Source organism: Coccinella septempunctata, chromosome 7 (genome assembly GCF_907165205.1).
Source record: "Coccinella septempunctata chromosome 7, icCocSept1.1, whole genome shotgun sequence".
Classification (NCBI taxonomy): domain Eukaryota; kingdom Metazoa; phylum Arthropoda; class Insecta; order Coleoptera; family Coccinellidae; genus Coccinella; species Coccinella septempunctata.
In genome coordinates this window covers 17099023-17126927 of record NC_058195.1, presented here as the reverse complement: position 1 = coordinate 17126927, position 27905 = coordinate 17099023, and the positions used below count along the sequence as shown (strand labels likewise).

General features: G+C 35.4%; 1 protein-coding gene across 2 annotated transcripts; it reads left to right on the top strand.

Moving 5' to 3' along the window:
* Nucleotides 1-26305, top strand: LOC123317145 (meiosis-specific transcription factor mei4-like). 2 transcript variants are annotated; one of them, XM_044903536.1, is made up of 4 exons: nt 1-106; nt 18249-18776; nt 21958-22398; nt 25674-26305. In XM_044903536.1, exons 2-4 carry the CDS (start codon nt 18339-18341, stop codon nt 26196-26198), a joined length of 1404 nt encoding a protein of 467 aa, XP_044759471.1. In that variant the 5' UTR covers nt 1-106; nt 18249-18338; the 3' UTR covers nt 26199-26305. The 2 variants fall into 2 exon arrangements, with proteins under 2 accessions (XP_044759471.1, XP_044759470.1); XM_044903535.1 differs by lacking the exon at nt 1-106 and adding an exon at nt 13992-14046.
* The last annotated feature ends 1600 nt before the right edge of the window (nt 26306-27905 follow it).

The following is a 27905-nucleotide window of genomic DNA, read 5'->3' as shown; positions in this document are numbered from 1 at the left end:
ATTTCATTTAGTTCGCTTGTGTTCCGATGATCTTTGTTGGTTGAATATAGTGCATTTCAGTGGAATTTTTGTGGCAGTGAGGGATGGAAAGTGTACTCTAGTCAAGGTAGGATCTTTTTTCGATGGAAAGTACGAAGTAATATCGAGAAAAATCTAGAATGATTCTTCTTGATTTAGTTTTCTATGAATGTTTCTCAACACCTGAGAAAACTTCCGAATTTTTCACGAGTTGATGAATTTCCTTAGTGAAAATCATGGCAAAATCAGTTTGATTATGTTGCGATCGACGATTTAATTCAAAAAACGTTTATTGAAATCAAAAAGTTGAATCTCCTTGCAATATATGGGGCAAATAAACCTTGATTCCAATTGGAAACAGAGCAGCTTCCACAGCTTGAAAATATTTTGTAATATATAATAGAATCATTAAACCCCTATAATTTTTCAAATAGTAATTTTCAAACCATCCATACAACAACCCTCACGTTCGAAGTTTGAATTTAGTCGAATTTTTTGTTGAATGAAAAGTAAATGAAATCTCTTCATTTACGAAGATTTTCACGGTTTCTGTGTATATATTTTTCTGAAATATAAAATACCTCATTTTCTATGAGAAAAAAATAATACATAAAGGTTAATTTTTCACTGATATAAATCACGTACAAATTTTTGCTATAAAATTGAAATCATTTAATTCCATTTTTCAAAAATCCTTACCAATATTATGAATGTGAAAGTCAGTTTGTTTCTCGATCTGTATGTTTGTCTTTATATAACTCCGGAACCAGATATCCGAGTTTGATGGGAATTTATATCCTGTATCCTGTATATGTTTTCAAAGGGGAGACTTTTTTTTTGACAGGAGGTAGAACTCAACAAAATAAGTCGGCTATAAATTGGCTATATAAAATATCCAGGATGGCTGAGATACAACCCCCAGATTTTGAATTCCAAGTACGGGACTGTGGAAGGTGACATCGCAAAAACGAAACAAAACATGAACATATGGCTGGACAATGAATGGTTCAGCACCAAGTTCATCGGATTATATGCATCAGGTCACTTTTGAGAGAATCATAATTGTTGTATCGTGCAATTTAGGGTGAAAAAAAATGTAGAGAATCGAGGCAGTTTCTTGGAAGTGCTTATGTTAGTTATGTTGAAAAAGTGGTATAATGTTTCCCCATTTCATCCCATTTTTACGACGATTGTTGGATAGTTCGAACAAGAAGATTGTGATGGTATTGTGAAAAAATTCGTGAATAATTTGGACGAATTTTGTTGGTGAGATTTTGAAGTATTATTCTATGTTTTACACTTGTCTCTTCTGTCAGTGGGTGTCGAAATGAGCCATTTCATAAAATCGTGTAAGTTACTAAAAAATAATGAGAACAATTCGGAAATCCTAAGTTTCCATTTTCATTACCACGTAGATATCGAACGAGCCAATATCCTAAACGAATAAACCACATGGTCGAATCAGGAGATACATTTTTTCCCACTGCTTTGCCATAATTCAGCTAACAAACGGTCTAGGGTCGTATTAGGACCTATTTCAGTTTTGAATTTTTTTTTCAACTTTGCAATTTTGAAAGTTTTGTATAGGGGATTTTTGTTGAAACGCTTCATTTTGACCAGTTCTACCTTCTGTTGAAAAAAACCCTCCCTATACAGGGAGTTCTTAAATTGGAGGTACAAACGAAAAAGGGAGATTCGTTTTCGAGATACAGGGTGTTAAGGAAGAAGTTTTTCTCACACTTCAAAATATATTGAACTGAAATTTGGCATAGATAGGTATTACAATCGAGAATTTACACCATGTAACATGCCAATTTCGATAGCAAACCTACAGGGTGATTTTTTTTCTATAACACTGTCCCCCATTTTCCCCTGCTAGAACTGTTTTTTGGTGAGCCAATGTTAATTTGAAAAAATGTAAAAAGAAGATTTGTTGTTATACTGAATATTATTGTGTCTTGTAGTTTTGTCGTATTTGCTACCGATTTTGAGAACAAATTTTTGAACGATTCTCTCGAAATTCTCAGAAAAAACCAAATTGTCATAAAAATTCACTTAGTAGATAAGCTATAGAGAATGAATTTATTGTTAGATTTGACACATCAAATTAAACTTCTGTATTGAATATTTTGTGATGTGTAGATACTATAAGAGAAAAACATTTGATATATGAGACTGTTTTTCTTAAAATTACTCAAGGAATCTCCTCTTTCCGTTTTTACCTCTAATTTAGAAACCCCCTGTATATTGAAGATATCAAGTTCTTCTAAATAAGTCGTGCAGGAAGCTGTTTAATTCAGGCTTTTATGGACGACGCTGGGTAAGAGATAGACGAAGAAGAAAATGATCGATTACAATTTTGTACACCTCCAAAAGTTTTATTGAAAAGTCCGTTACGGCATTACATCTAACTTCCTAGGATAACACACGATAACCAATTTTAACATTTTTAAACAAATCCAAAAAATGTTAATAGGGTTTTTGACTGACATGGAATTGATTAATATGAAAATGAATGTGACCATTATCTGCGGCATCTAGTTCTGATCGGAACTGATATTCACATTATAATTTTCTAACGGAAATTTCCTCAGATATGACTGGTTAAAGAAATATGAAATTTGGGCATTAAACGGCTACTTAGAGGCGAGGTTATAAAAGGATCACGATCAATTCGATTTGGACTATGATCGTAAAAAGTAAGGGGTTTTTTAACAAGAACTTTGTTTTCCACTATGGCCCCACCGGAAGTACATGAAAGTTTCGACATTTAGTTTTTGGCATATCTATAGTAGAAACTTGGGCAATTGTTTCAAATCGTTTCAAAATAATAAAATTCACTATGAAAATTGTGGATCTGTAAAAGTTTTACAGATCGGTCAACAAAATCGAGAGATGCTAACAACTAAATTTTGGCCTATTGTTGAAGATATGGATATCTTCAAATATGCGGTTTCAACAAAACGGTGCCACAAGTCACACATCTACCGAAACAATGGATTTATTGCAAACCAAATTTCCTGATAGCATAATTTCACGAAATTCAGCCGTTAATGGGCTAGCTCGTTTTAGCTCATGCCATTAAACACCGCTGGATTATTTTTTATCGGGTTATGTTAAAGACAGAGTTTATAAGGAGCCAATCGAATCGATTGCAGCCTTAAAACTCAAAATTCGTGAAGTTATTAACGAAATGGACCCACCATTTCGTTGAAAAGAGACTAAAAACTTTGATGAAAGAATCGACATCTGTAACCGTGGTCGTGGTGGACATTTATAAGATATCATTTTCCATTCATAATTGCCAAACCTTCCTTTTCTGAATGAAATAAAAATTTGAATAATGATGGAAATTTTCAGATGACAATGGTCATCTGAATTTATTGTTTTATTTTGATTTATAAAATGAAGTTGTTGTTGAAAAACCCTATACAAACCCCTGAATAATCTGGTAGGTCTGGACAAGTTTCCTGAAACTCCAAAATCGGATATAAGATTATTTATGGAAACCCTTTTCCATTAAGCCCATTTGCAACAGCCGAGAATTCTCTAGAAAATTTACTCGAGATTTCATGCGCCGCAGAGACAAGAGACTCTTTCCCTTTCTCTATGATGCGCCGTGAATTATGTACCGTTACTGTAATGTTCAGTTGCGTACAAAATAATCTCTGCCGTTTTCTCATCAACATTTGGTAGAGAATTCTCCAGAGAATTCTCGGCTGTTGCAAACAGGCTTTAGTTATATAACACGTGAAAGATTCGCCTCAAAATTCAGAAATTGCAGAAATACACCCTTCGAAACTTAGTAAACATACGAATATGTAAAAGCTTCTCACATAGAATACCTTATTCACTAAAGTCTAGTAATTTTTGTTAATTCGACAACAGAAGGACCGATCGAGAAGATATAGAATTTTATGTCCACAGATCCAAAAATTGTTTCTGTAATCTGTGTCTCCTTAAAACCAGCGACATTTTGCGTCATTGTTTGTTTTTCTTGTCAAATGTGAACTCCAAACTTGATATTTATCATAGACATAGAGAGAACATAGAGATCATAGAGATATGGACTGTGCCTTCCCTTTCTATCTAATCAGGAAATGCAGTCAAAAAAAGTGACAGAGAGAAACTGAAAATCGGGCATGCTAGTTGTCTTTTTCTAGATTTTTGATTGGTCCGCACTCACCTCTATGTGAAAACAAAGGAGACAGGTAATGGCCCGACGATGATTTCTCTCTTTCTATAAAATAGCCAATTTCATGCTAGCATTGCTCAGTCCACGTTTATATGTCTATATATATATTTATTAAGTCTATGGTGATCAGAAAACTTTCATGACCATGATTGACTCGATGGGCGTTGCCGGATTGTGAAAATGACGTAGAATGTTCATAAGAGAGAACGCGAAATAAGAATTTCCATAAGTGAATACAGACAAAATGCAATATGTTAAAATTTGAAAAAAATATATTTCGATATATTTGAATTATAAGGATTGCAATTACATTTATTTTGAAATTTAGTAAAATAGCCCATTGCAGAATGTTCTTCTGGAGGGAATTTAGGGTGCAGCCTTTATAAATTAAACACTAAATCTTTCCTTTTTCTGCAAATGAGTAACAAATAAATTATATCATAGGAATGTATGTTATTATTATTGTGAGATTTTTTCACGGCTGGCGGCGGAGTGTTTGATTATTCTAGTAACACTAATGACGTTTCATTAATAGATCTTTTCAATCAACATTTCCCCCTTGTGTGTAGCTAACATTTTGTTGGCTCTCAAGAGCTGATTTGATGTTCTCGTATTTTATCAACATCGCCCTATACCAAACAACCCGCTAGTTTCCATCATTAGTCCTTACCTGAAAGAAAATGTTTGCCCGTCTATCAAGAATCAAATATTCAGTAGCCCTCGTGGAAGGCAAGGGCCACAAAATAAACTTTCCCTCACGTGCACTAACCAAACAATGTCCTAACATTTTAATCGATGAAATGCATTACCTGTACAGTGCAAAAAGATTGGTAGGTATTGAGAGATTCGACACATTACGTACAGTTGTTCATTTATATTTCTTCATTACTTGTTAATGTGTCTTTTATTTTCGGAGTTTTCATTGAATGGAAATATGCTTTTTCTAATAATTCAATACATATATCCAGATTCTTGGTGATTTTCAAAACAGATTCAACATACACTGCGCAAAAAAATTAACGCACATTATGGAAATCTCAAATTTATTCTACAACTGAAGGTGTTCTCAATGATAATTATTTTAATCAGAATTATGCATGCATATGTTATCCACTTTCAACGGTTTTCTTCAATACAGATGTTTTTTCCCAGCAGGAATAAAAAAAATTTTGAATGTATTGGCTCCATGCTAAAATCAGTTGTTCTCGATCAATTCTAGTGATCAATAGTTTTTCTTTCGTTTGATTTTCTACACTCGATCGCTATGCAACGCGAAACACGCAATTTGACCCAAGAGGAATGTGCCCAAGCGGTAGTTTTGCGAGAAGAAGGGTGGACATACACAAGAATTGCAGAAAGGTTTGGAGTTTCCCATACAAGTGTGTCCAGAATGTTGCAGCGATTCAGGGAGACAGGTATGAATGTCCGAAGACCAGGACAGGGTAGACCACGGGTAACAACTACCATTCAAGAACGTTACTTGAGAGTTTCTTCGTTGAGACAACGGTTTGCAACCGCTCGCCTCCTTCAAATTCAGCTTGAGCAAACTCATGAGGTGCAAATTAGCACTCAGACAATAAGAAATCGCCTCAGAGAATATGATTTAAGGCCTCGTATCGCGGCAAGAGGCCCAGCTCTTACCCCAGCCCATCGAAGGGCGCGTTTGGATTTTGCGAGAGAGCATATCCATTGGGAAGAGGCCGATTGGGAAAGAGTTCTCTTCACAGATGAGTTTAGATTCTGCCTCTACCATTGTGATCGACGTTCCCTTGTATACAGACGTCCACATGAAAGATATGCTCAGTGCAATTTCCTGAATACTACTGGTTTTGGGGGAGGATCGATTTTGGTATGGGGTGGAATATCTTTGACTGCTCGCACAGACCTAGTGGTCGTTGATAATGGAGCTATGAATGCTGATAAGTATATAAGGAACATTCTTGAAGAGCATGTAGTGCCATTTGCCCCATACATTGGTGAAAATTTCATTTTTATGGACGATAATGCCAGACCCCATCGTGCGCGTATCGTTCAGGAGTACCTTGAAGAGGTTGAAGTCTCTCGAATGGAATGGTCAGCAAGAAGTCCAGATCTCAATCCGATTGAGCAGGTTTGGGACAACCTCAATAGAAGGCTGAGAAGTTCAGAAAAATCATCCAGCTACTCTTAATGACTCAGGAATCCAACTCGGAGAAATCTGGGAAGGATAAGATCAGAACATTTTAAGATCACTCATTTTGAATATGAACCGTCGTTGCCGAGCTGAGATCAACGCAAGGGGTGGAAATACCAAGTATTAAATCACTTATCAGCATTTCAGTATTTTGAAAATTGTTCATTTCTCTTCTTTCACATGAGATTCGGTGAAATCCTGAATTTTTCTTCCATTTAATGTGTCTTGTTTCGTTCAAAACCTTTCCGAGAGAACATAAAAAATAAGTTATAAAGTCAATGTAGAGTTAACTTTCATTAAAATTGAGATTTTCAGAATGTGCGTTAATTTTTTTGCGCAGTGTATTTGGAAATAACTGACGGTGATTAAAGAATCAACATCCATCAGGATCAGGTAAATATCTATAAGACTAAAAGGAAGATATTTATGAAATTTTAGAGGCATTTACAATGATGCACCTTGCATCTGACCATATTTCTTGTTACTATTTCACTAAAAAGTATCACGAAGTTTTCTTATCTTGAGGTATGGTATAGTCATAAAACTTCTTTCAAGATTCCTTACTTAGCGTCATATAAAATACAACAATAAACATTATAAACTCAACCCAAAGTGGATCAAATTGATGACGAGATATCTAGATCCTTTACGTGGGTGGACAATAAGTAAAAGGACAGGTGATGTTCTTTGCTTGACTAGGTTCACATGGTCAACACTAGAATGCTATTTCACGGGCTACTACCTTGCTTCCTCTCACCTGTCAAGCCGTACCATACGTGACAGGACGCTGGGGGTGACTGGGGTTTTTCACCCCTCTATCATTAATCGGTCATACATTGTTCATTCATATACGATAGAAAGTGAATTTGAAATTCATGAAAGGAATAAACAACATGCTTAAACGAATTGATTTAATTCTGATTTAGACAACTTTATCGAAGATAAAGTCTACATCCGTTTGCTGGTAGAAATTTATATGATATGATAATAATAATAATAATCTTTATTCATCTTCTAAGACATCCGAAATGTATGAGACAAGTAAAAAAAAATACACATTATGTTCAAATCTGAAAAACCCAAGAAGAGAACAAAATTAATATTAAGTCACAAAATATCCTTCAAATATTCATTCAGACTATTACCGCTTTCCCACTAACAGAGATTTAGTTTTCCTGTTAGAACAGACAAAATTATTCAAAGTTTTAAAATATTCGGGCAATTCTTTGTGCTCTTTTGAGCAACAAAGATTCTGTTTACATAAGTGGAATTACCCCACAGTAAAATATTGTACGATATATGGCTGTAAACCAAGCAATAGTATAAATTGGGCAAACATCCAGTTGAAACACAATTTTTAACTCGTTATAATAGGATTTATTCAATTTCTAACTCAGTATGTCTTTGTGATGGCTCCACTTAAGATATTCGTCAATGTATATAGGTACCTAAATACTTTATATATATTCCATGTTCCACATATTTTATTGCAGTATCAAAATAGGTGATGCCCAAAGTGTCATGCCCAATGTTTTCGTTACAGTAGTGAATACATTCAGTTTTCACAAAATTCAATACAAATGCATTTTCCTGGCGCCAATCGATGAAACTCTGAATAAGACATTTACAGGCATTGACAAGTTTAGCAACATTCGCGGCAGTAATGGCAACAGAAATATCATCTGCAAAAATAAGCACCAATACTGATTTTAGGTATTCTGGTAAATCATTAATAAAAAGTATAAATAAAAGTAGACCCATGACACTGTAGACAGTCCAGACGTGTCATATATTTCTTACTGAAAATATTGTTAACCTTAACTTTCATAATACTAACCGAAATGAAACTAAATAACAAATCAAGAAATACACTGTAGACGCACATTTACGCTTTCGTGCTAGGTTGATAGTAACCTATAGTAAATAGAAAAAAAATGTACCCCATTTACATGCAACCAGAGCGAACTGTGTCACAAATTGGTTTTATGCTTCCATCTTCAAATGCATCCCCTGAGCTGAGTAGACCATTGAACTCTGAAAGAACTTCTTTTAAAGTTCAATGGAGTAGACTGAAATCATCAGATAGGATTTATGTAACAATATTGAGGTTGAATAGTGAAAAATGGAAGGAAGTATGGAAAAAACTTAATTGGAATTATGGCATTTTTCATCAGTGAGTTGGAGTACATATGGTATGGAAAACAATGAAGCGGGTGTAAAGAAATGGCAACAAGAGACAGATCCTAAAACCTGTTCCTCGTTCCAGATCTCAGTGTAAGCAGAGCCAAATTGTCAACGGGGACCATACATATCTTCGTATGATACATGAAAACAGAGATAAAAACCTCAGAAAAAACTCTTTGTTTGACCGTTTAAGTGTAATGATAATGAATTTGTGTGAAGAATGAGCTGAAATTATTATATTGAAGGACATCTTCTTCATAGGACAAAATCCAAAAACTTCCGGGGGGGCTCCTTTCTACCATGATGGTAGAAAATAGAAACTGCGAACGTTTTCCCGAGCAGCTATGTAGTGGAAAAATTCAGAAGCAAGAAGATAATTTCTATTTCCTGAAAAAAAGGGTTTCGAACTATACAGGGTGTTGCCTAATTGAAGGTCAATATTTATGTGGGTGATTTATGGGCCCATTTTAAGAAAAAAACTTCATATGAACATATGTCCTAAACATCTTACCTTTTGAGATACATAGGATGGTAAAGTTTTCAAAAATGAATAACACCCGAAGAACTGAATTTGAAGACTGATGAACTGTTAATAATGCAACCACCCTGACAACAGAAATATCAAATTCTTGGCCACAGCCCACTACGATAAGTAACAATTCCTTCTTACTTACATACATAATGTAATTTATTTCAATGCAGAGAAACGTTTTTCATTTTTATAAGCGAAAACCATCTATCGGATTGAAAAAATCAAGTGATCAACTTTGGTACGAAATGATTGGGAATTTCAAAAACAATTTTCATTTCAGGAAAAATCTGTGGCGTTCCAACAATGTCTGCCGAAATAGGTAGGTCGAATAACGTACGAACGCCACTGGTGGAAATTTAAAAAAAAGTGACACATTAAAAAATGCCTCTTGATTCATAGTGCATGCATTCCCTTAAAATATCTGAAGTGGTATTGTAGATATTAATAATAAATAATTTATTTTTGAAAACATTACCACCCTGTATCTCAAAAGGTAAGACGTTTAGGACATATGTTCATATAAAGTTTTTGTCTTAAAATGGGCCCAAAAATCACCCCTATAAATATTGACATTCAATTAGGAAACACCCTGTATATAAAATGAGTGAAAAGTAACGCACAAAATTCATATCTTCGATATTTAGCTTAGGTACTATATTTTAAGGTTTTGTTTGAGAAACTAAGTATTTTATATTTTTTTTCAAAAGACTTTCATGGTTCTTCCCATATTGACAAAATTAAAAATATTCCTTTTGTGTTAGCATTCCAACGAGCCCACACGTGGTAAATGTTTCCATTTGAAAAACGAAAGTTGAATAGGGTTGCGACTAACGGCTTGACGAAAAATATTCGATTTTATTGCCAAAAAATAATTGAAACTCAGTTAAGTTTCAGTGTCCTAATTTGTTGTTGGTTGACAAACTAAATAAAATTAAAAACAAAAACCCATATTTCTTGAGCTTTCCAACGAGCCCAATCGGTGTACCCACGATAGGGATATGGGGTTGCGACTAAGGGGTTCGTTGACAGAAGATGGGGTATTTAAAAATCAACTGGCGGATTTCAGCTTCAAATCTCTAATAAGATTTTGCGGGAAACAAATCCCTTTTAATGATAGATAACATAAATTATTGGTCAATAATTTATTTCTATAATTCTATTAATAGCATGTTCAAACTCACATTGAAAAGATGATTGAAATGATATGTCAGTCGACCAGCATATGTATCTATTGAAAACTCATGTTGGGGTAGGGTAGGGCAAATTCTTGGTTCATACAGGTATTGAAAGTTTTTCAACGTAGTGAAAGAGACCAGCAGTTCATTAAACCACGTCATGGATAGAGGAATGAAGATCATCGTCAAATTTTTCGAAAAAAAAAGCCGCAGGTCTGTTCACTGCATGCGGATAGTTAGGAGAACATCATGTTATCTGATAATCGCATGGCATTTCAATGAATCACTCAGGGACCCCACACCTGTCAAATCGTAACTTGGAAACGATAAATATTTAAGTACCCTTCTATCGTTTCCCTCACCGACCCTCTTTTGATAGTGAAAAGATTAGCATTTGAGATGGAGCTACGTTCGGTATGACGAGACATTACCTCCCGCGATCCTGGAAAATTATTGATCTGCCATAGTCGCGGTGGTCACTGATGACGTCAGGCCGGTCGAATAAATTGCCCGACGATGTTGCCAGACATATTGGGGAATGTGAAAATGAAGAAAAGACAGCGAATGCAAAAAATAAACTAAAAAAACTAGGAGATACCCTAATGTAACACATGAATGAAAATTGGCCATATATCCGCTCGCTTATGGGCCCAGGACATCTACTATAGCATAGCATTATGCATCAACTAACGGAAAACCACAAATTTTTGCCCATTTAAATATTTCAAAGGGAAGTTGATTGATATTCTGTGCTCTATTGCAATGCTTATCTGCTTCTATAATTCATTGACCTTATATACCTTTTGTTTTGAATTTGATAAACATCTTCAAAAAGAATTAGAGAATTATTTCTGGGACCTACAGTAGTATCTATTACTATTTATTTATTTATTGAACAATAAACTTGTCATTTTACTGATTTTACATATATAATACAATAAACTGTATATTTAACTTGACAGAAATTCTGTGAAAAAATCAATAAGCAAAAATGATTTTCTAGACACCAAAAATGGCTACAAACTAACGAAAACGAAACACCCCAAAAAAATGATTACTAATTTTATAAATCAACATAATATCAAAATTACAACGCCTCCTTTCGAGAAGAGTTTGGGTGAGACAAATTATCAGTGTAACCACATTTTCACAGGGCGACTCTTTGACTCGTATAAATGTTAACAGTAGATGCTTGGGGTCAAAAGAAGCACTTTTTTCCTATACCATTTTTTCTGATTCGGCCCTGATAAAAAGATATAGCCATTTCAAGTTTCAATAATGAGCTGTGCCACCCCTGGAAAATCAGAATTACTTTCTGTGTATCATTTAAACAGAGTTTTATTCAGCCAAACACCCAGTTTTTCAAATTTCACAGATACTTATCAATATTAAACATCGAATTACTCGAAAACGGCGCATTATACGAGAAAATATCTAGAATATTTTTATTTTACAAAACGTTCAAATATTCATTAGATAGCGTCTACCTTAGTTTCAAGAGTTGGGTTCTTTGAATCTTTGTCATTTTTAGTATACCTAATCTAGTGGTCATAATGAGAAAACTGGAAGACGTGGGTGGTATCTTGTGTTCGAGAAAGCTCCATCAAATAAATTAAAAACTATACCTATTCCGAAATTAATTTCATTCGATAAAACCGTTTGTAAGGTAGAAATAAAAATAAAATTTTTATGGTTTTTCAACACCCTGTATCTTTTAAACTGAGCCGATCCGTGGTGAAAGAAAAAAGGAAAGGAACAAATTTCTGAACAGATGGAATACTTCCATGTCATTGCAGGTAATTTTTGTACTGCCTATCCTGAAAATCATGAAAGCTCAATAATGTAAAAAACATCAACCAGCACTAAAACAAATTGATGAACACTTTGGAATTGTCCTGTTATGGAGTGGAAGTCAATTTCATTGAAAGAAATAACCTACGCCTTCGCCATTCTGCAACCAAAAATATTTTCTACATTTACTATGTAGGTACTAAGCTAAAATGAATCGAAACCTTTATAATCTTTATATTATCATATTTCATTTAAAAATACACATTCAGAAATTCTTCAAATGATTTCAAGATCAATTTATGTTTGATTACAAATATTATAATATTACACGGATAATAAGGGTTAGTTTATTTACTTAATTTATGTATATTGATTTGTATAATTTATCCCTATAAGAATCTATACTGACCTAAGCACTTTTTTCATAATAACTTCATGATTTTTTTTTTCACTTCACACTTCAGCACATCAAGTTTTGTTGAAAATTAATATCTGAAATATCGAAATTCTTTTCGTATTTCTTTTTCCTCAAAGTAGAAATCGATTTCTGACAACTGTTTTTGAAGTGTTAATGAAAACATGCCTTTTTCATAGAGTAGTTAGGATGAAAGATGAAAAAACCTCATTTTCATTTATTTTTGTGATTGTCTATTTGAGATACCAGATTTTATTTATTTTTTTTTCATTTATTTATGAAATACTGGAATAAACGGGTGTTCGAACTAGTGAACACTATTTATAAATTACAAGGAAAATCATACAAATACAGATACAAATGCAAGCTCACACCAATCTCAAACTCACCACATAGTGCAGAATTAAATTTATTTATTACATACCGGTTGATTCGGGTGACTTGGGGCAGTCCTGTAACTTGGGACAGTTACTCCCCTTGCAGATTTCTTTGCTTTTACGGTAACACATGAAACAACACTGTGATAGCTTTCCTTTTTAGGGTCTAGACATTTTAGTGTTCAACACATGAAATATCATACGAATGCTGAAGAACCAACCTAAGAGCTCTTTACAAATCAAAACGAATGAAAGAGCAGCAAAAACTATCTTCTGAAAAAAGTTTCAGAAGATACAGAGTTCTCCCAGATTAAATTTCAATCGATTACAGCAAAAACTAAGTAGGTATATCATCATGGAGAAATCTACAAATCCAAACTCATCTAACAAGCTTGATCGAATTTATAGCAGAACTATTATCATGAGACTAAATGATATATCTAAAGCTTCTTCTATAATTTCTGAGGAAGATTTTCTCATTATGACTATTACGTAAGTACCATAAAAATTCAAAGAATCCAACTCTTGGAACTAAGTTGTAAGCTATCTAATGAATATTCGAACGTTTTGTAAAATAGTGCCTATTCTTCATATTTTTTCGTGTAATACGCCGTTTTCGAGTAATTTGTTGTTCAAAAATAAAAAATATCTGTGATGCTTCGGAATGATGATACTTTGGCTGAATACAACTCTGATTCAAAAATCCATAGATATTACTTGTTATTCTGAAGGGGATTTTGTTTCTCCAGGGGTGGCATAGCACATCGTGAAAACTTAAAATGGATGAATCGGAAAAAATAGTATAGGAAAAAAGTATTTCTTTTAACCTCAATAATCTACTGTTAAAACATGTGTACGAGTAAAAGGCTCACCCTGTAGCTACTATGTTTATGTTTCTTTTTTCCGCAAGTAGAATTACGAGTAAAGCTTTTACGTTTTCGTCACAATCACATGTCTATGGACCTTGGACACCGAAGAAAGGCATGAGCCTATTTCATCGGATAAATATTAATGATAACCTCGACGACATATCCTGTTATTAGGGAAATTCCCGAAACATCGACAACTACGCGGTTGTCTTCCTTCCACTTCCAATTTCCAGATCTGAATCTAGTAGACTATGGATCCCTGTGGAATTCAGAGTGTTTGCGTGCACGCTGCGATTTTATGGATACTTTGTCAAAAGGTAAATTGAGGCTTGAATTTGCGAAGAATTTTCAACACGAAGATGCGACACATTTAGCTGACCAGTGAAAATTTTCAGAACGATTAAGTATAGTAAGACTCTTCTATTCTATTGGGCATTTGAATGTCTCATTGTTTTTTTTTTCTAGTATATCAAGGATATCCTAGAATAAATAGATTATTATCCTTAAAAACCTCATACGAAAGTTATTGGGTGCTATGAAAAAATGTCCAAAATGATGATTTTTCAATACCACGTTACTTTTCTGTATATATATGTACTTGCAAATCAAATATGTATATCAGTTTTTTCCTGGTAAAATATTCTTTATGGAATATATACCAATGAATATGCACAGAAACACAGCATAGGTCTTGTCATTATTTCGGGAAAAAATCTCAACTCCAAATTTTCTAATGAAATGTGACGAATAGTTCATTTTGTGATATTTTGAGGTTTCGCCGAGGGCCCTTCCAGTGGGAGAGGGGGCATAAGGGCCATGCCCCCTCCCTCCTTTGAGAACATGAGAGGAATATTTTTTCGAATATCGAAAAATGATTTTATTTCCCTCTTCAAGTATGAATGAGTTTCAAAGTAGTTTTCTTTCGAGCATATGGCATATATTACAATTATAAAGATTGATTGATATTTAATATCAACAAACACCTTACAGAATTTTAAAAAAAAGTTATGCCCCAGGCAAACATCACTCCTGCAACCGCCACAACGAGCTCTATGAAATTTCGAGATTTATTATTACAAGAAGAGTTGCTCTTTTAGAATATGTATCATATTGGATCTACGATGATTTTTCTGGGAGATACGCGTGTCGAAAGAGGACTTTCGAAAATTTCCAAAAAGATGGGTCAGTGATCAATGGTCAGTTGAAAATCTGTCAAGACCGAACAGTCGCATCGAACTTGATGAAATTTTGAACTCTATTACTAGAAAAGTTGCTCTTTGACAACTGGAGAGAAATATTCTTTCAATAATCGAAAAATTATTCTTCAAATAAGAATAAGTTTCAAAATAGTTTTCTTTCAAATAAAGATATAGCTTATATTACAATTATGAAGATAAACCTGTTTCAAAAAAACCTTACAACATTTCAAATATTAAATTAGTTTTTCCGAAATCGCCGAATTTCATGTTTACCTGACTTCCTGTGTAAAATTTCACGCTTATATTATTGTATTATAACCGTGAACAATTATTTTCATACCATCCGAGAGTATTTACAACTGAATTAGAAACATACCAAACGATATGAGATGTTTTAGGATTATCCTTTAATTCTGTGATACCCTGTATAAAACAAAATGATGACAATCCAAATATCTCATCCAATAAAAAAATTGTTGAGTTATGCAGGAAAATAATCTAGAAGAAGTAGAATAAAACATGACGTACGTATTGAAAGTGGATCGACCAAAGTGACAAATTTTATTTGGGTTCCGAGTATTATATAGATAGAGAAATATTTCCGCGAATTGATATTTCAATCGTTAAAAAAATGACAAACGAAGCAACTAGTTATCTGTTTCCGAAGGATTGTCACTCAAGTGAAAAAGAATGTTGAATGACAACCAATTCCATTCAGTGCTTCAATGATTTACGTGGAATTTTCTCATGCCCACGAGTAATGAGGGGATATTCCACCTATTTTCGGGAAAAGCAGTGGTGGGTTGGACAACTTATTCTGTGGATTCCAAGGATTCCATACCTACCTTTCTATGTATCATATTATATGCTTGCCTTATTGTTGTTGGTGGAAATAAAGGGGATGTGATGAAAAAGTGCCAAAAATTCGATTAATTACTTAACTCAATAATTTATGTTTTTTTGCAAGGTAAAAAAATAACAGAGAATATATATACCGGGAGTAAATAAAGATATTTTGAAAATTTTTTCTTCTAGTGTGTGTACGGTGTTCAAAAGCACAATTTGTAATTATTGTCATATATACAGGATGTTCGAAATCAAAGATACAGACCAAAGTTACACTTTTTCAAATGTATTTGACCTCAAAAATGGAATGGCAAGTTCAAATTATGATGTGTTTCTTCAGATCTCTTTATACCTTAAAAGCACCCTTTACGAGATAATAGCGAAAAATTGAAAATATGGAGTTTTTTTAAATAGCAATTAATGAGACAGTATTTTTTCGAGTAGACCAGTTGGCTACTCCTATACATAAAGAAAAATTCAACTCTGAAATATACAGAGCGATCATAATTAATTCTCAAACATCAACTAGAGATAATCATCAAGAACTTTCTTACTTCAAATGGCACAACCGGTATTTTTAGGTATATCTCGTTGAACGTAAAAATTAATTTCGAAACTAAGGTATTCCTACACCTAAACCTTATAGTTTTTCATCAGTTTTTGACGATTATTTATAGCTGAAGTTTGAGAATTAATTATGATCACTCTGTATATCCCAGAGTTGAGTAGGAGTAGTTTCTTCATTAATTGCTATTTAAAAAACTCCATATTTTCAATATATCGCCCTTATCTCGTAAAGGGTGCCACTAAGGTGTGAAGTGATCTGAAGAAACTCATCATTTTGAGCTTCCCATTCCATTTTTGAGGTCAAATATAGGGTGTTACATTCAAAAAAGTGTAACATTGGTCTATATCTTTGTTTTCGAACACCCTGTATATATGACAATAATTTTAAATTATGCTTTTGAAAATATGCCAAAAATTCGATCAATCAACATAGTAATTCACTTTTCAGCGACGTCCAGAAGAAAACAGTGTACATATCTATATACAGGGTGTTTCCTAATTAGACGTGAACGTTGAAGGAGGTGTTAGTATCACTCATTTGCTGTCGTTTGAGCCATATTTATTGATAACCAAAAATCAACAATTTCCAAATTATTAGAGTTCTTCAAATTTTTCAAAAAATTTCTCATCTTACTTCATTTTTCGTTAATTTTTGCTACGTTGACCAAGTCTGATTATAATTTTGGATTATTTTCATCAGAAAAAGATATGATACGTATGAAAAAGATGTGAAACGTATGAAAAAAGCTGAAACGAAACTAGTGACTACATTTTAACGAAAACTGTTTTAGGGAATGAAGAAGCAATTTGGCAAGTTTTTAAAATAATGAATTCGAAAGTTGCAGGCAAATTGAAATTAGAAATTGATTATTCTTTTCTTCATATACCAAATCATCAAACTTGGCCAACGTAGAAAAAATTGACGAAAATGAGGTGAGACACTTTTTGAAAAACACAAGAACTCAAAAATCTCGGAAACTGTTGGTTTTTGATTATCAATAAATATAACTCAAACGGCAGCTAATGAGTGATACTATAAGACCTCCTCCAAGATTCACGTCTAATTGGGAAACACCCTGTATAATTTTGAAATCTGCGATTATTTTTCGAGTCAAAGATGTCAAATTCAATATAATTCAATTGTTTACCTACATTTTTAAAAAACAAAACGTTGCCCCAAAATCCAAGGGAATGTTTTTTTCAGATTGTCAGTGGATTCTTCGTAAAAAGTGTCTGAAAAAGATCCAAGTTTCATTTCTGTAACTCCAAAAAAAAAAGGATGGGAACTTTCAAAAATCCCAATTGTTGCTAATAACTCAAAAACGAAGTAGGTATAATATAAGAGGCTACGGTTTCCACTTTTCTATTTTCCCCCGTTTTGCTCTAGCTCTTCTGTCTTCTAGCCAAAAATTTTTACATTTGAAATTCCCCTTTTCCGTGAAATTCGTCTTCTTTCGAAAAAAAATAAAAATAAAACCATTTATTTCATTTACACAAATAATTGTCTAGTTCTTTTACGTTTTAATAGGATACACTCACCCGAAACATTCGTAAAAAGATATTTGTGTAAACCAAAAAGTTATGTAAGTTTTGTAATCTATATTCAATTTCTATAATAGTGTCCCCTCTTATATTTTCTTCTGGTCAATTCTTTCTGAAAAACCTAAACTACAATTACCAAGTACTTATATACCCTTGACCCCCTGACAGCTGTTATCGATTTATCGTACTGTTTTTCATATTGGGCGTTCATATTGGCGTATTATGTCAAGCTGACGTTTCGGCTTTTCAATATGCTTACGAAAATTCGTGATTGTATATTCTCGAATGGAAAACAAGAAACCTCCTGTTTCCAGAACCTTACAATTTACGAACCTTACAATTTACGCTATCCTTCTCTGTTTCAGATGAATCCTGATGAAGAAGAGATGTGAAAATTGCTCCATGAACCCGTACGATTGTGCTCAGTGAAATGCTCAAAATGCAAAGTATAAAAAATGGAATCAGAAACGAATTGTGATATAAATTCAGATTACCCGTCCAAAATGAGTGTAGAGATATCGAACAGAGATTTAATAACTATAGATAAGAATTTATTTTACGATTTAGAAGGCGATTGCCACAATAACGATGGGGTTCGCATGTCCGAAGAAAGGACGCTGGAAACCCTACAAAATATGCCTATTTTAGATGCTCAAAATATAGAATACCTGCCGCCTGACGTTCAAAATTGCGTGGAGATCAACAGCAGTGATGTCATGACTATACCGGAGAATCAGATATTGCAAATTCACTATCAAACGGAGAACGGGATAGTGAATGCGGAGTATATAGTGGACGATCAAGTTTTGCAGATGCAAATGAGACCTGACAACTCGAATTTCATCGAAATGAACCAGGAGAATATTTTCAGTGGCCCTAGTTTCCCCACGGAAGTAAGTATAATCAGAAGAAATAAACTGCTCGTCAAAAGTTGAGGATCTTGATTATTTCCGAAGATGCATTTTCTGTATAAAAAAATAATTTTTTTTTGCAATTTTATTAACATCTAACTCCTCTGGTGAAGTAAGTTTCTATAAAGATTAATCATTTGTAAGGTTTGTCAGAAATGCATATTTAATTTTCATTTTCGTTTTCAATAAAATCAAATGGTTTTTCGCAATTGAAATTCATATTTTCATTATGCCAAGAGTAGTTTTATCCGATAACGATGCAAACACAGCAAAAGCCAGAACCAGAAGTGGTAGACCACGTGCCAAGGCCCAATCACTTTCGAACACAAGAGTCCAATATTACAGTGGGTTACCCCGGATCACTGGAGTGTTAAATGGCTATGCGGATATGGTCTTTTTCTGACGACGAGTACGACTGCGGACACGTATATTCATAAGAGGAAACAACCTCTGATAAAGAAGTCCATACTTGTCGCCGTGGCACAATTATATGGTTTGGGGTGAAGTTTGTTTCGATGGCAGAACTGATTTATCAGTACTTCCAAGAACCATGAACGAGTGTTCATCTCTGGGGATACCTACATATGTTGACTCAGTTGACAGGGGTGGCTCGTGACAGTATAAGATGGTGTGGCACATCTGAGAGAAAGATTGTTTGCTACTGTCAGTGCGTGAAGCCCCAGAAATTAGGTCATTAGGGGATAGGGTAAGGAAACCCACGGCCAAAGATTCTAGAGAGATTATAGAGTAGAGACACTGTAATCTTTGTCCGGGCTAGGAGTCAGTTAGGTGTTAACCCTTCCAAAACCTTGTTTGTGCCCTTCACTTGGAGGAGAAAATGTCAAATTTCTCCTCATATTCTCCACCTCAAGTCTATTCCACTTGTGGAGGAAGCCAAATATCTGGGTATTGCCAAACCAAACAAACTTTCAAAACTCCAGGGAACGGCATGCCTCATGATGATCAGGCGCTTTCTGCTCTACTCGAACCGTATCCATGGAGATGCTATTAGACCTCCATCCCATTCACATTCTTGTCCAGGGAGAGGTAAGACTCATTTTCGTGCCCAATCGGCTCGTAGCCCAACTGGAGGCGGACGAAGTGATGGGCATGATAACTGATCAGATAATAACAAGAACCAGCATGGGCGGAACCTTCAGTTCTCTGATTCCAAGCAGAGACGAATAGCTCCGTCACAAGGAATTCTATTTACAAGGATCTTGTTGGTTTACTGATAGCTCCAGAAGCAAACAGGGCTCTGATGTAGCCGGAGTCTAAAGTCGTGGAACACTGACAGAAGAAGTCATTGTTAGTCTGGGCAGGTCGGCGACAGCATTTCAGTCAGAAATCTTCGCCATTGACCTATGTGCCAACCATCTGCTTGACATGTGTTGGACGGGTAGGTCAATAAAAATCCTAGCGTATAGTCAAGCTGCTATCGAATCTCTCGCAGCTGACACATGCAAATCAGCACAGCTACTCGGATGCAAAGTCACAAAAGACTGCAACTTATTTGGGTACCTAGACCCTCAGTCTTCAGAGGCAACGAATATTATCGAATGCTCTAGCCAGAGATGGCGCAACTACAGCCCTTATTGGCCCAGAACCAACTATAGGAATCTCTAATTTCTTAATCAGGGAACGTAACAATAGATGGAATACTCACGCAACCGTCCTGGACTGCGTCACTCGCACAGGGCTATTTCAGTACCTTCCAGTCCAAACACCAGTCGATGGCTAGGATTGTCTAGAACCAATCTCAGATCTATAAAGGCGTTTTTCATGGGATATCGCAGGCTCAGAACTCACTTACACAAACATAGTATCGTTAATGAACCACTTTGCAGACTCTGGCAAGAGGAGAACAAAACGGTTGAGCACATAACTTTGTGACTGCCCGGCGGCAGACAGTGTCAGACTTGGAGTCTTTGGCTCTCAAAGGCTCAATCTAGAGGAACTCAAGAATCACTTCCCCTCTGACATCATCTCCTTTCTGAGTATGATGTGAAGAAAAGGAGAAATTTATCTCTCTGAGTTTGTCTGTGTGCTACAGTAGACTGCTTTTGTTGCGGTGCTGAGTTTGGCTGGTCCGACCAACATACCAGTTCTGTTCAGTTCCATATATTAATCTGTAGATACCTACTAATAAATTTTCATCAGTAATTCAAATTATGGTCATATTATCCTACGTTATCAAAAAAATATTGTCCTCGTGTTCTGAAACCTCGATTTTATTTTTCGACTCCATTGAGACCATTAATGTTCACAAGTCACAAGGTATTTACTGATATCTGAAACGGTTTAGGTTTTTCACAAATAAGTCATACTCCATTTAAGAATTATTGACATCTCGGATTCGGGTGGCTGTGATAATCTTTACGAAAGAAATCACACTAATAAATAAAACTAATACAAAAAAATCCGAAGATTATGAAGTGCTGAAAAGTGAAAACTTACCCGACCAGAAAGAAATGCAGTTCAAAATTTGCGAGAGAGAAGGATCAGATTTTACGACCGTTTCTTTTTTACATTTCTACATGCCTTATGGCATACTAGGCAACAAAAGCAGAGCCTCGTCATCAGATGTCCATGAGAATGGCATATAAATGCCTCGCCCACACACTAGATCCACAATACATCCCAGCAAACACTGAAATCCAGCCACTGTACAAAAACTGTACAGCGTCGTCTCATTTGAATGCAGCGATAGTAATGCAGTAACTGTTCCAAAACGGACCGTATATGTCTTGCTGAACTGTACAGTACAAACTGCGTTTGACCTTCTTCGACATACAGCCACTAGTGCATCGTTGCTGCACTTCAAATAAATATATCGATGGTATTGCAATCACTGTAGAGCAAGCTTCACTTCAAATGCAGCAGTCATGTGCAAAAACTGTACAGCAAGCTGCACTTCAAATGCAGTAGTGACTGTGCAAAAACTGTACAGCAAGCTGCACCTTAAATGCGGCAGTTACTGTGTAAAAACTGAACGCCAAGCTGCACTTCGAATACAGCAGTCACTGTGCAAAAAAAACAGTACAGCACGCTATATTGTAAAGTAAATCCAGTAGTTAATGTGCAAAAACTGTTCAGCAGGCTGCACTTCAAATGCAGCAGCCACTGTACGGCAAGCTAGTAAGTATACTTACTATTTTTTCAGGTGATGTTCGAAGAACACGTCGTGGATGGAAAAACAGTACCATCCGAATTCGAGGTGGAACATTCAGAAATACAGGTGAACAACACCGACCACGTCAACACGGTCATGCTGAGTCCTAAGAGCGAGAACGATGACCCACCTGAAACAGATCTCACAAGTCTGAACTGGCTCCACAACATCACGAACATTATGTCGGTTCCTAACCTACCCACACCCCCTGTATCCCCCAAACCAAAGAAAAAGAACAATTCTAGTCAAGAAGATTTAACTATTAATATAAATTATTATAAGAAGAATGGAGATAAGAAACCTCCTTTCAGTTACGCTACGCTTATATGTATGGCAATGGGAAAGAATGGGAACAAGATGACGCTGTCGGCAATATATCAGTGGATAAGAGAAAATTTTTTGTACTATAGGAAAGCACACCCTAGTTGGCAGGTGAGTAACCTACCCAATAACCGAATGATTGATCATAGGTAGATATGTATACAGGGTGAATGTTTGATTCGTAAAAATATTTTAACAGGAGATTCTTGAGGTCAAAAGAAACACTTTTTTCCTATATCATTTTTTCCGATTCGGCCTGATAAAAAGACATAGCCATTTTAAATTTTCATAATGAGCTATGCCAATCTGGAAAAACAAAATTACCTTCAGAATAACTAGCTAAGTCTGTGACATTACACATCTGTGGATATTTTAGACAGAGTTGTATTCAGCCAAAGTATCCAATTTTTCTAATTTCAGAGATACTTTTCAATTTTTGAACATCCAATTACTCGAAAATGGCGCATTATACGAGGAAATATGAAAAATACTTTTATTTTACAAAACGTTCAAATATTCCATGGATATATGCGTCCAACTCAGTTTCAAGAGTTGGACATATACAGGGTGGGGAAAATTGTTTTCTACTGAGGGGATCTCGAGAACCATAGCAGCTAGAAGAAAACAGATGGCACATTCTCGATGTCTTTTTTCATGACTAATCCAAATCTGAAAACGGAATCGTCCTATCATTTTCAGATTTCGAGTTATGAACTAGGTAAACTTGCGTTTTTGACGATTCCGAAAAGTTCTCATAACTTTTTTGTTTTTGAAGTTACAGATCTGAAACTTGAACCTTCTTAGACAATTTCACACGTAGAATCTACTGACAAAAGATTTTTTTCCAATTCAAAAATATCAAATTTTTTTGTCTTTGAAGTTACAGAAATGGAACTTTAACCTTCCTAGGCACTTTTATGCGTAGTGTCAACCGACAAAAGATTTTTTCCAATTCGAAAATAACAAATGCAATAAAAGTTTGCCTTTAATAAAAATTAAGCTATGTAAAAAAAAAGCCTGTAGAAAGTTCAATTTTCAGATCGGTAATTCCTAAGACAAAAAAGTTATGAGAAATTTTCGAAATCGTCAAAATCTCAGTTTTTGCTAATTACTCAAAAATGAAGAATCGTAGGAGGCAATTTTTTTTCAGTTGCATAAATCCTAGATTTCATAAAACCCCGGATCGAGAAATCTAGTGGCTTGAGGTCAGGTAAACGAGCGGGGCATGATATAGGAGCGTATATGCCTCGTCCTATCCACCTATTAGGAAAATTATCATTCAGCCATTCACGTACAACTCTTACATAATGAGGTGGTGCTCCATCATGCATACAGCAGATTTCTGGACGTATGTTAAGGGAGATGTCTTCTAATATCGTATATATAACTCATTTTCCAAGAAGTTGAGGTACATTAATTGTACCATCTAGAGACCCGGGAAACATGTAGTATTCAGCGAATTTGTTTCCTAAAGTCGCAGCTCAGACGTTTACTTTGAAATTATATCGAAAAAGCGTAACTTTAACAACGTGTGGATTTTCGTCCTCCCAGCAATGAGGTTGTCCGAATTGAAAACACCGTTCCTAATAAATGTTGCTTCGTCTGTGAACAATATTTTGTTCAAAAAGTCAGGATATCTTCGAGTTCCTTCCAGTAACTCTTCGCAAAATCTCACCTTTATTTCATTGTCACGCGGTAACAGTTCTTGAACCTGCAAATAATGATAAGGGTGTAGCTGTTGCTCTTTGATGAGTATCCTGGCAACATTCGCTTGTGTTGTGTTTATTCGTCTTGCTGAATGCCTATAGTACTTACCTTTTTCCGGATTCTGTTCCACAGTATTTAATACTTCTTCTTCAACATTTACAGTTCTCGCACTTCTTGATCAGCAACCATTTCTATTTTTTGTTTTACATCCTGTTTCACGCAGTACAATCTTCAAATTGTTCTCGAATTTGGAACGCGTCGAGCGGGAAACATCTCTGCATAACGTCTTTCAGCAGCATTTGCATTTCAGTACTCGCCAAGCATAAAAAGCATATCAGTTAGTTCAGAGAACGAATATAAACTGTCATTTCTTAAAATCCCAGTTGAAAATCGCAGTAATAATATCATTTTATCAACATATAATATGAATTTTGGCTATATGAGTTTATTTATCAAACTATAAAGGGTGGTCCAGATCGTAACCAAGAAATTTTAACCACGTATTTTACATCAAAAATAAACACTAGTTTGTCATATAAACATATATCGAGAAATGTTTCCTCTCCGAGATAAGGGGTGTTAAAATTATTGAACAAAAAATGTTTTTTATTAATAACTTTCACACTGCTCGAAATATTTTTATGAAATTTGAGACATAGGTTTTGAGCGTCAAGGAGCACTATTTGCATAATATCATTTCTTTTATTTTCTACCAGTGGCGTCCGTACTGCAGTGAGACTGAATATTTTCAGATAAAAAAATAATACGCGACTGGTTTTTCCGACAATAAAAATTACTATTTAAATGCTTATTTAATTTGGAGCAAATTCGGTCTCTTGACTTTTTGCTGTACGAGGCACCGTTTCCGGTTAAAAAAATAAAACACATTCTCATGCATGAAGAAATCGCCAAAATTTGATATGGTAGGAACATAATAATAATAAGACTATTTTTGTGAACGACACGAGTAAATGAAAAAAAAAATAGGCCACACCACTCTCAAAATAGGAGTTGGGTGTGTGTTGAATTTATCTAATCTTAGAAAATTGCTACAAACCAGTAGTAAGCTTTTTATTGCTATATCAAATTTTGGCGATTACTTCATGCATGAGAATGTGTTTTATTTTTTTAACCGAAAACGGTGCCTCCTACAGCAAAAAGTCAAGAAACCGATTTGCTGCAAATTAAATAAGGATTCAAATAGTAATTTTTATTGTCGGAAAAACCAGTGGCGTATTATTTTTTTATCTGAAAATATTCAGTCCCGCTGCAGTACGGACGCCACTGGAAGAATAGAAAAAAATTATAGTATGCAAAAAGTGCTCCTTGACGCCCAAAATCTATGTCTCAAATTTCATAAAAATATTTCAAGCAGTGTGAAAGTTATTATTAAAAAAATTTTTTTTTCTTTAATTTTAACACCCCGTATCTCGGAGAGGAAACATTTCTCGACATATGTTTACATGACAAACTAGGGCTTATTTTTAATGCAGAATGCGTGGTTAAAATTTCTTGGTTTTGATCTACTGTATACATATATCTACTTATTTTTCAATGTACTGTCACCCCCAGAAAGTTCGGAAAGCATTTTCGACTGACCCTATATACACAACGAAGGTGCCATAAAACGAAACAAATCTACGGCATCTTTTTCATATGGCGAAAATTTTTCTTTCCAGAACTCAATAAGGCACAACCTCTCGCTGAACAAGTGTTTCATGAAAGTAGCCAGATCGAAGGACGAGCCGGGCAAAGGGGGCTTCTGGAAGCTGGACCTGGAGCGCCTCGAGGAGTCCAGAAGGGCCAAACGCAGATCGAGTCTGACCGTGCGCGCGCCGCGGAACAGGCACCAAAACGCGCCTAAACCGGTGAATAAGACGAAGAGATATCGGCCGTACCAGAGCACGGGCGAGAGGAAACACAACATCCTGTCCAACATTTCGATATGCGGAGAGACGGACGTGGAAAATTCGGAGGAGGAATGTCCAGTGAAAACGAAGAAGGTGGAGGATAAACCGTCGACGCTCAAGTGCGAACAGAGCACAAGAGGATTCGTACCTGCTTCTATGCCGAACGAGAGCGTCATCGCCGAACCTGTGCATCAGCCTGCTCCAGAGGACGTACTATCTGGACTCCTGATGAACATCAACGGTTGGGAGGAGTGCCAGCTGGAACTGCTGGATTCACTGTTAGATTCTTTGTAAATATTTGTAAAAGTCCGGTGAGTTTTCTGTGTCTACGGTCGAAGTCGAAAAATTCACTTCAAGGGCTACAAAAAAGCAATGAAATTCAACTTGTTGTGTGTTGTCAAATAAAATGAATGCCAAATTGAATATGTTCAAGTCTTGTTTAAAGATAAAAGATCAATCAAACATGATTGTATTCAAGAAGAAAGAAAACGATATGCAAGGAGATTCTGAAGAAAAATTATACTGGATAGATCATTTAAAAAAAATTGTTCATTTGGGAAGCATCAGTTTCATGGCATTTATCCAGTTTGAACTGTCAATTTTACATAATTGTCAGTTTGAACTGGTAATTAAACCTAATTGGCATCAGTTCAAATGTACAATAATACAGGGGTTTGGTGAATAAGGCCTGCCGCAGACATGCAATTTTTAGTTTTGCAACAGTTTAGTTGCAGAAGTGAGTACAATGCATTTATATGGGGCCGCGCAGACATGCAACTGAAAAGTTTTGCGATCGAATAGTTTCAGCCTCGACACAAACTAAGCGATTGCGTATGTGTGCGCCCTCGAACCGCTTGCAATCAAACTGTTGCGCAACTATCGCGAAACTGAAAAGTTGCATGTCTGCGGCAGGCCTAAGTGCAATAAACTTCAGGAGGTGATTCTGCGCGCATGCAAAAATAATGACATTCTGCTATATAAATTTTGCCCGCAAAAAATGCTTCGTTTTCCGAGATGTGGAGTGTTTAAGTTTCACTCAAAAACTGACTATTTATGTATTGCTCTGAAACCGGTCGAGATATGAAGAAACGCTAATTTGACCTTTCATTGAAAAAATCGTATTTAAGCATGGTGACATGCAGTAGCCTACTAGCGTCGCTACTACAAAATGTGTTAATTTAGACTGTGGTCCGTATATACACTTTTGTTTCTTCTGGTTAGTAAGTGGGTGGTCCGTATATGTCAAATTCCTGACAATTCGGTTCAATATCTGTCACCAGAGTAACCGCTCTGGTAACTGTCGGTTACCAAAATGTGTATATACGGACCATACACGTAACCACAAAATACGCGTTAAGATGATTCATTCTTTTGCATAAAAACGGCGCCCCATACGAAAAAAGGGATGAAAGGTATTTTGTTACGCATGGAACGAAAAATTAAAAAATGATTGCCAGCTTGAAATATCTCAGTGGCGTACAATTTTTTCTTCAAAAAATTGAGATTATTACCCGTACTTCCGCCGATGATGAACGTAACATTCTTAATTGCATGTCAGCATTTGCGGACAAAATTTTTCACCCCAGATCGAGAAATCTAGTGGATCAGGTGAACGTCTATGCCTCGTCCTATCCAACTAGGAAAATTAAATGAAACTTTAACACCCCGAATCTAGGAAAACGAAGCATTTGCGGACAAAAGTTTTAAAGCACAATGGCCACAATGCCATTATTTTTTCAGGCTGAATCACCTCCTGAAGTTTGTCGCACTTATTCAGTAACACCCTGTATAGAAAGTAGGTACAATTTCCAGTTCACACTGGCATAATTCACAGACTGAACTGGGAATTACACATATTTGTACATAATGGTCCAGTTTGAACTAGAAATTAAACCTAAATTTGAACTTCATAATTGCCATTTCAAACTGGCAATTGCAGTTTGCAGTATACACTTTCCTGTCGGACTCTTATTTTCGAGAATATAAGATATCCTATAGAGT

Bases quoted from the DNA above. Each gene is read 5' to 3' on its own strand.
- LOC123317145 (XM_044903536.1), top strand. From the start codon at position 18,339: ATGGAATCAGAAACGAATTGTGATATAAATTCAGATTACCCGTCCAAA. The intron at 18,777-21,957 runs GTAAGTATAATC...CTATTTTTTCAG, and splicing joins GCCCTAGTTTCCCCACGGAA to GTGATGTTCGAAGAACACGT. The intron at 22,399-25,673 runs GTGAGTAACCTA...TTTTCTTTCCAG, and splicing joins AAGCACACCCTAGTTGGCAG to AACTCAATAAGGCACAACCT.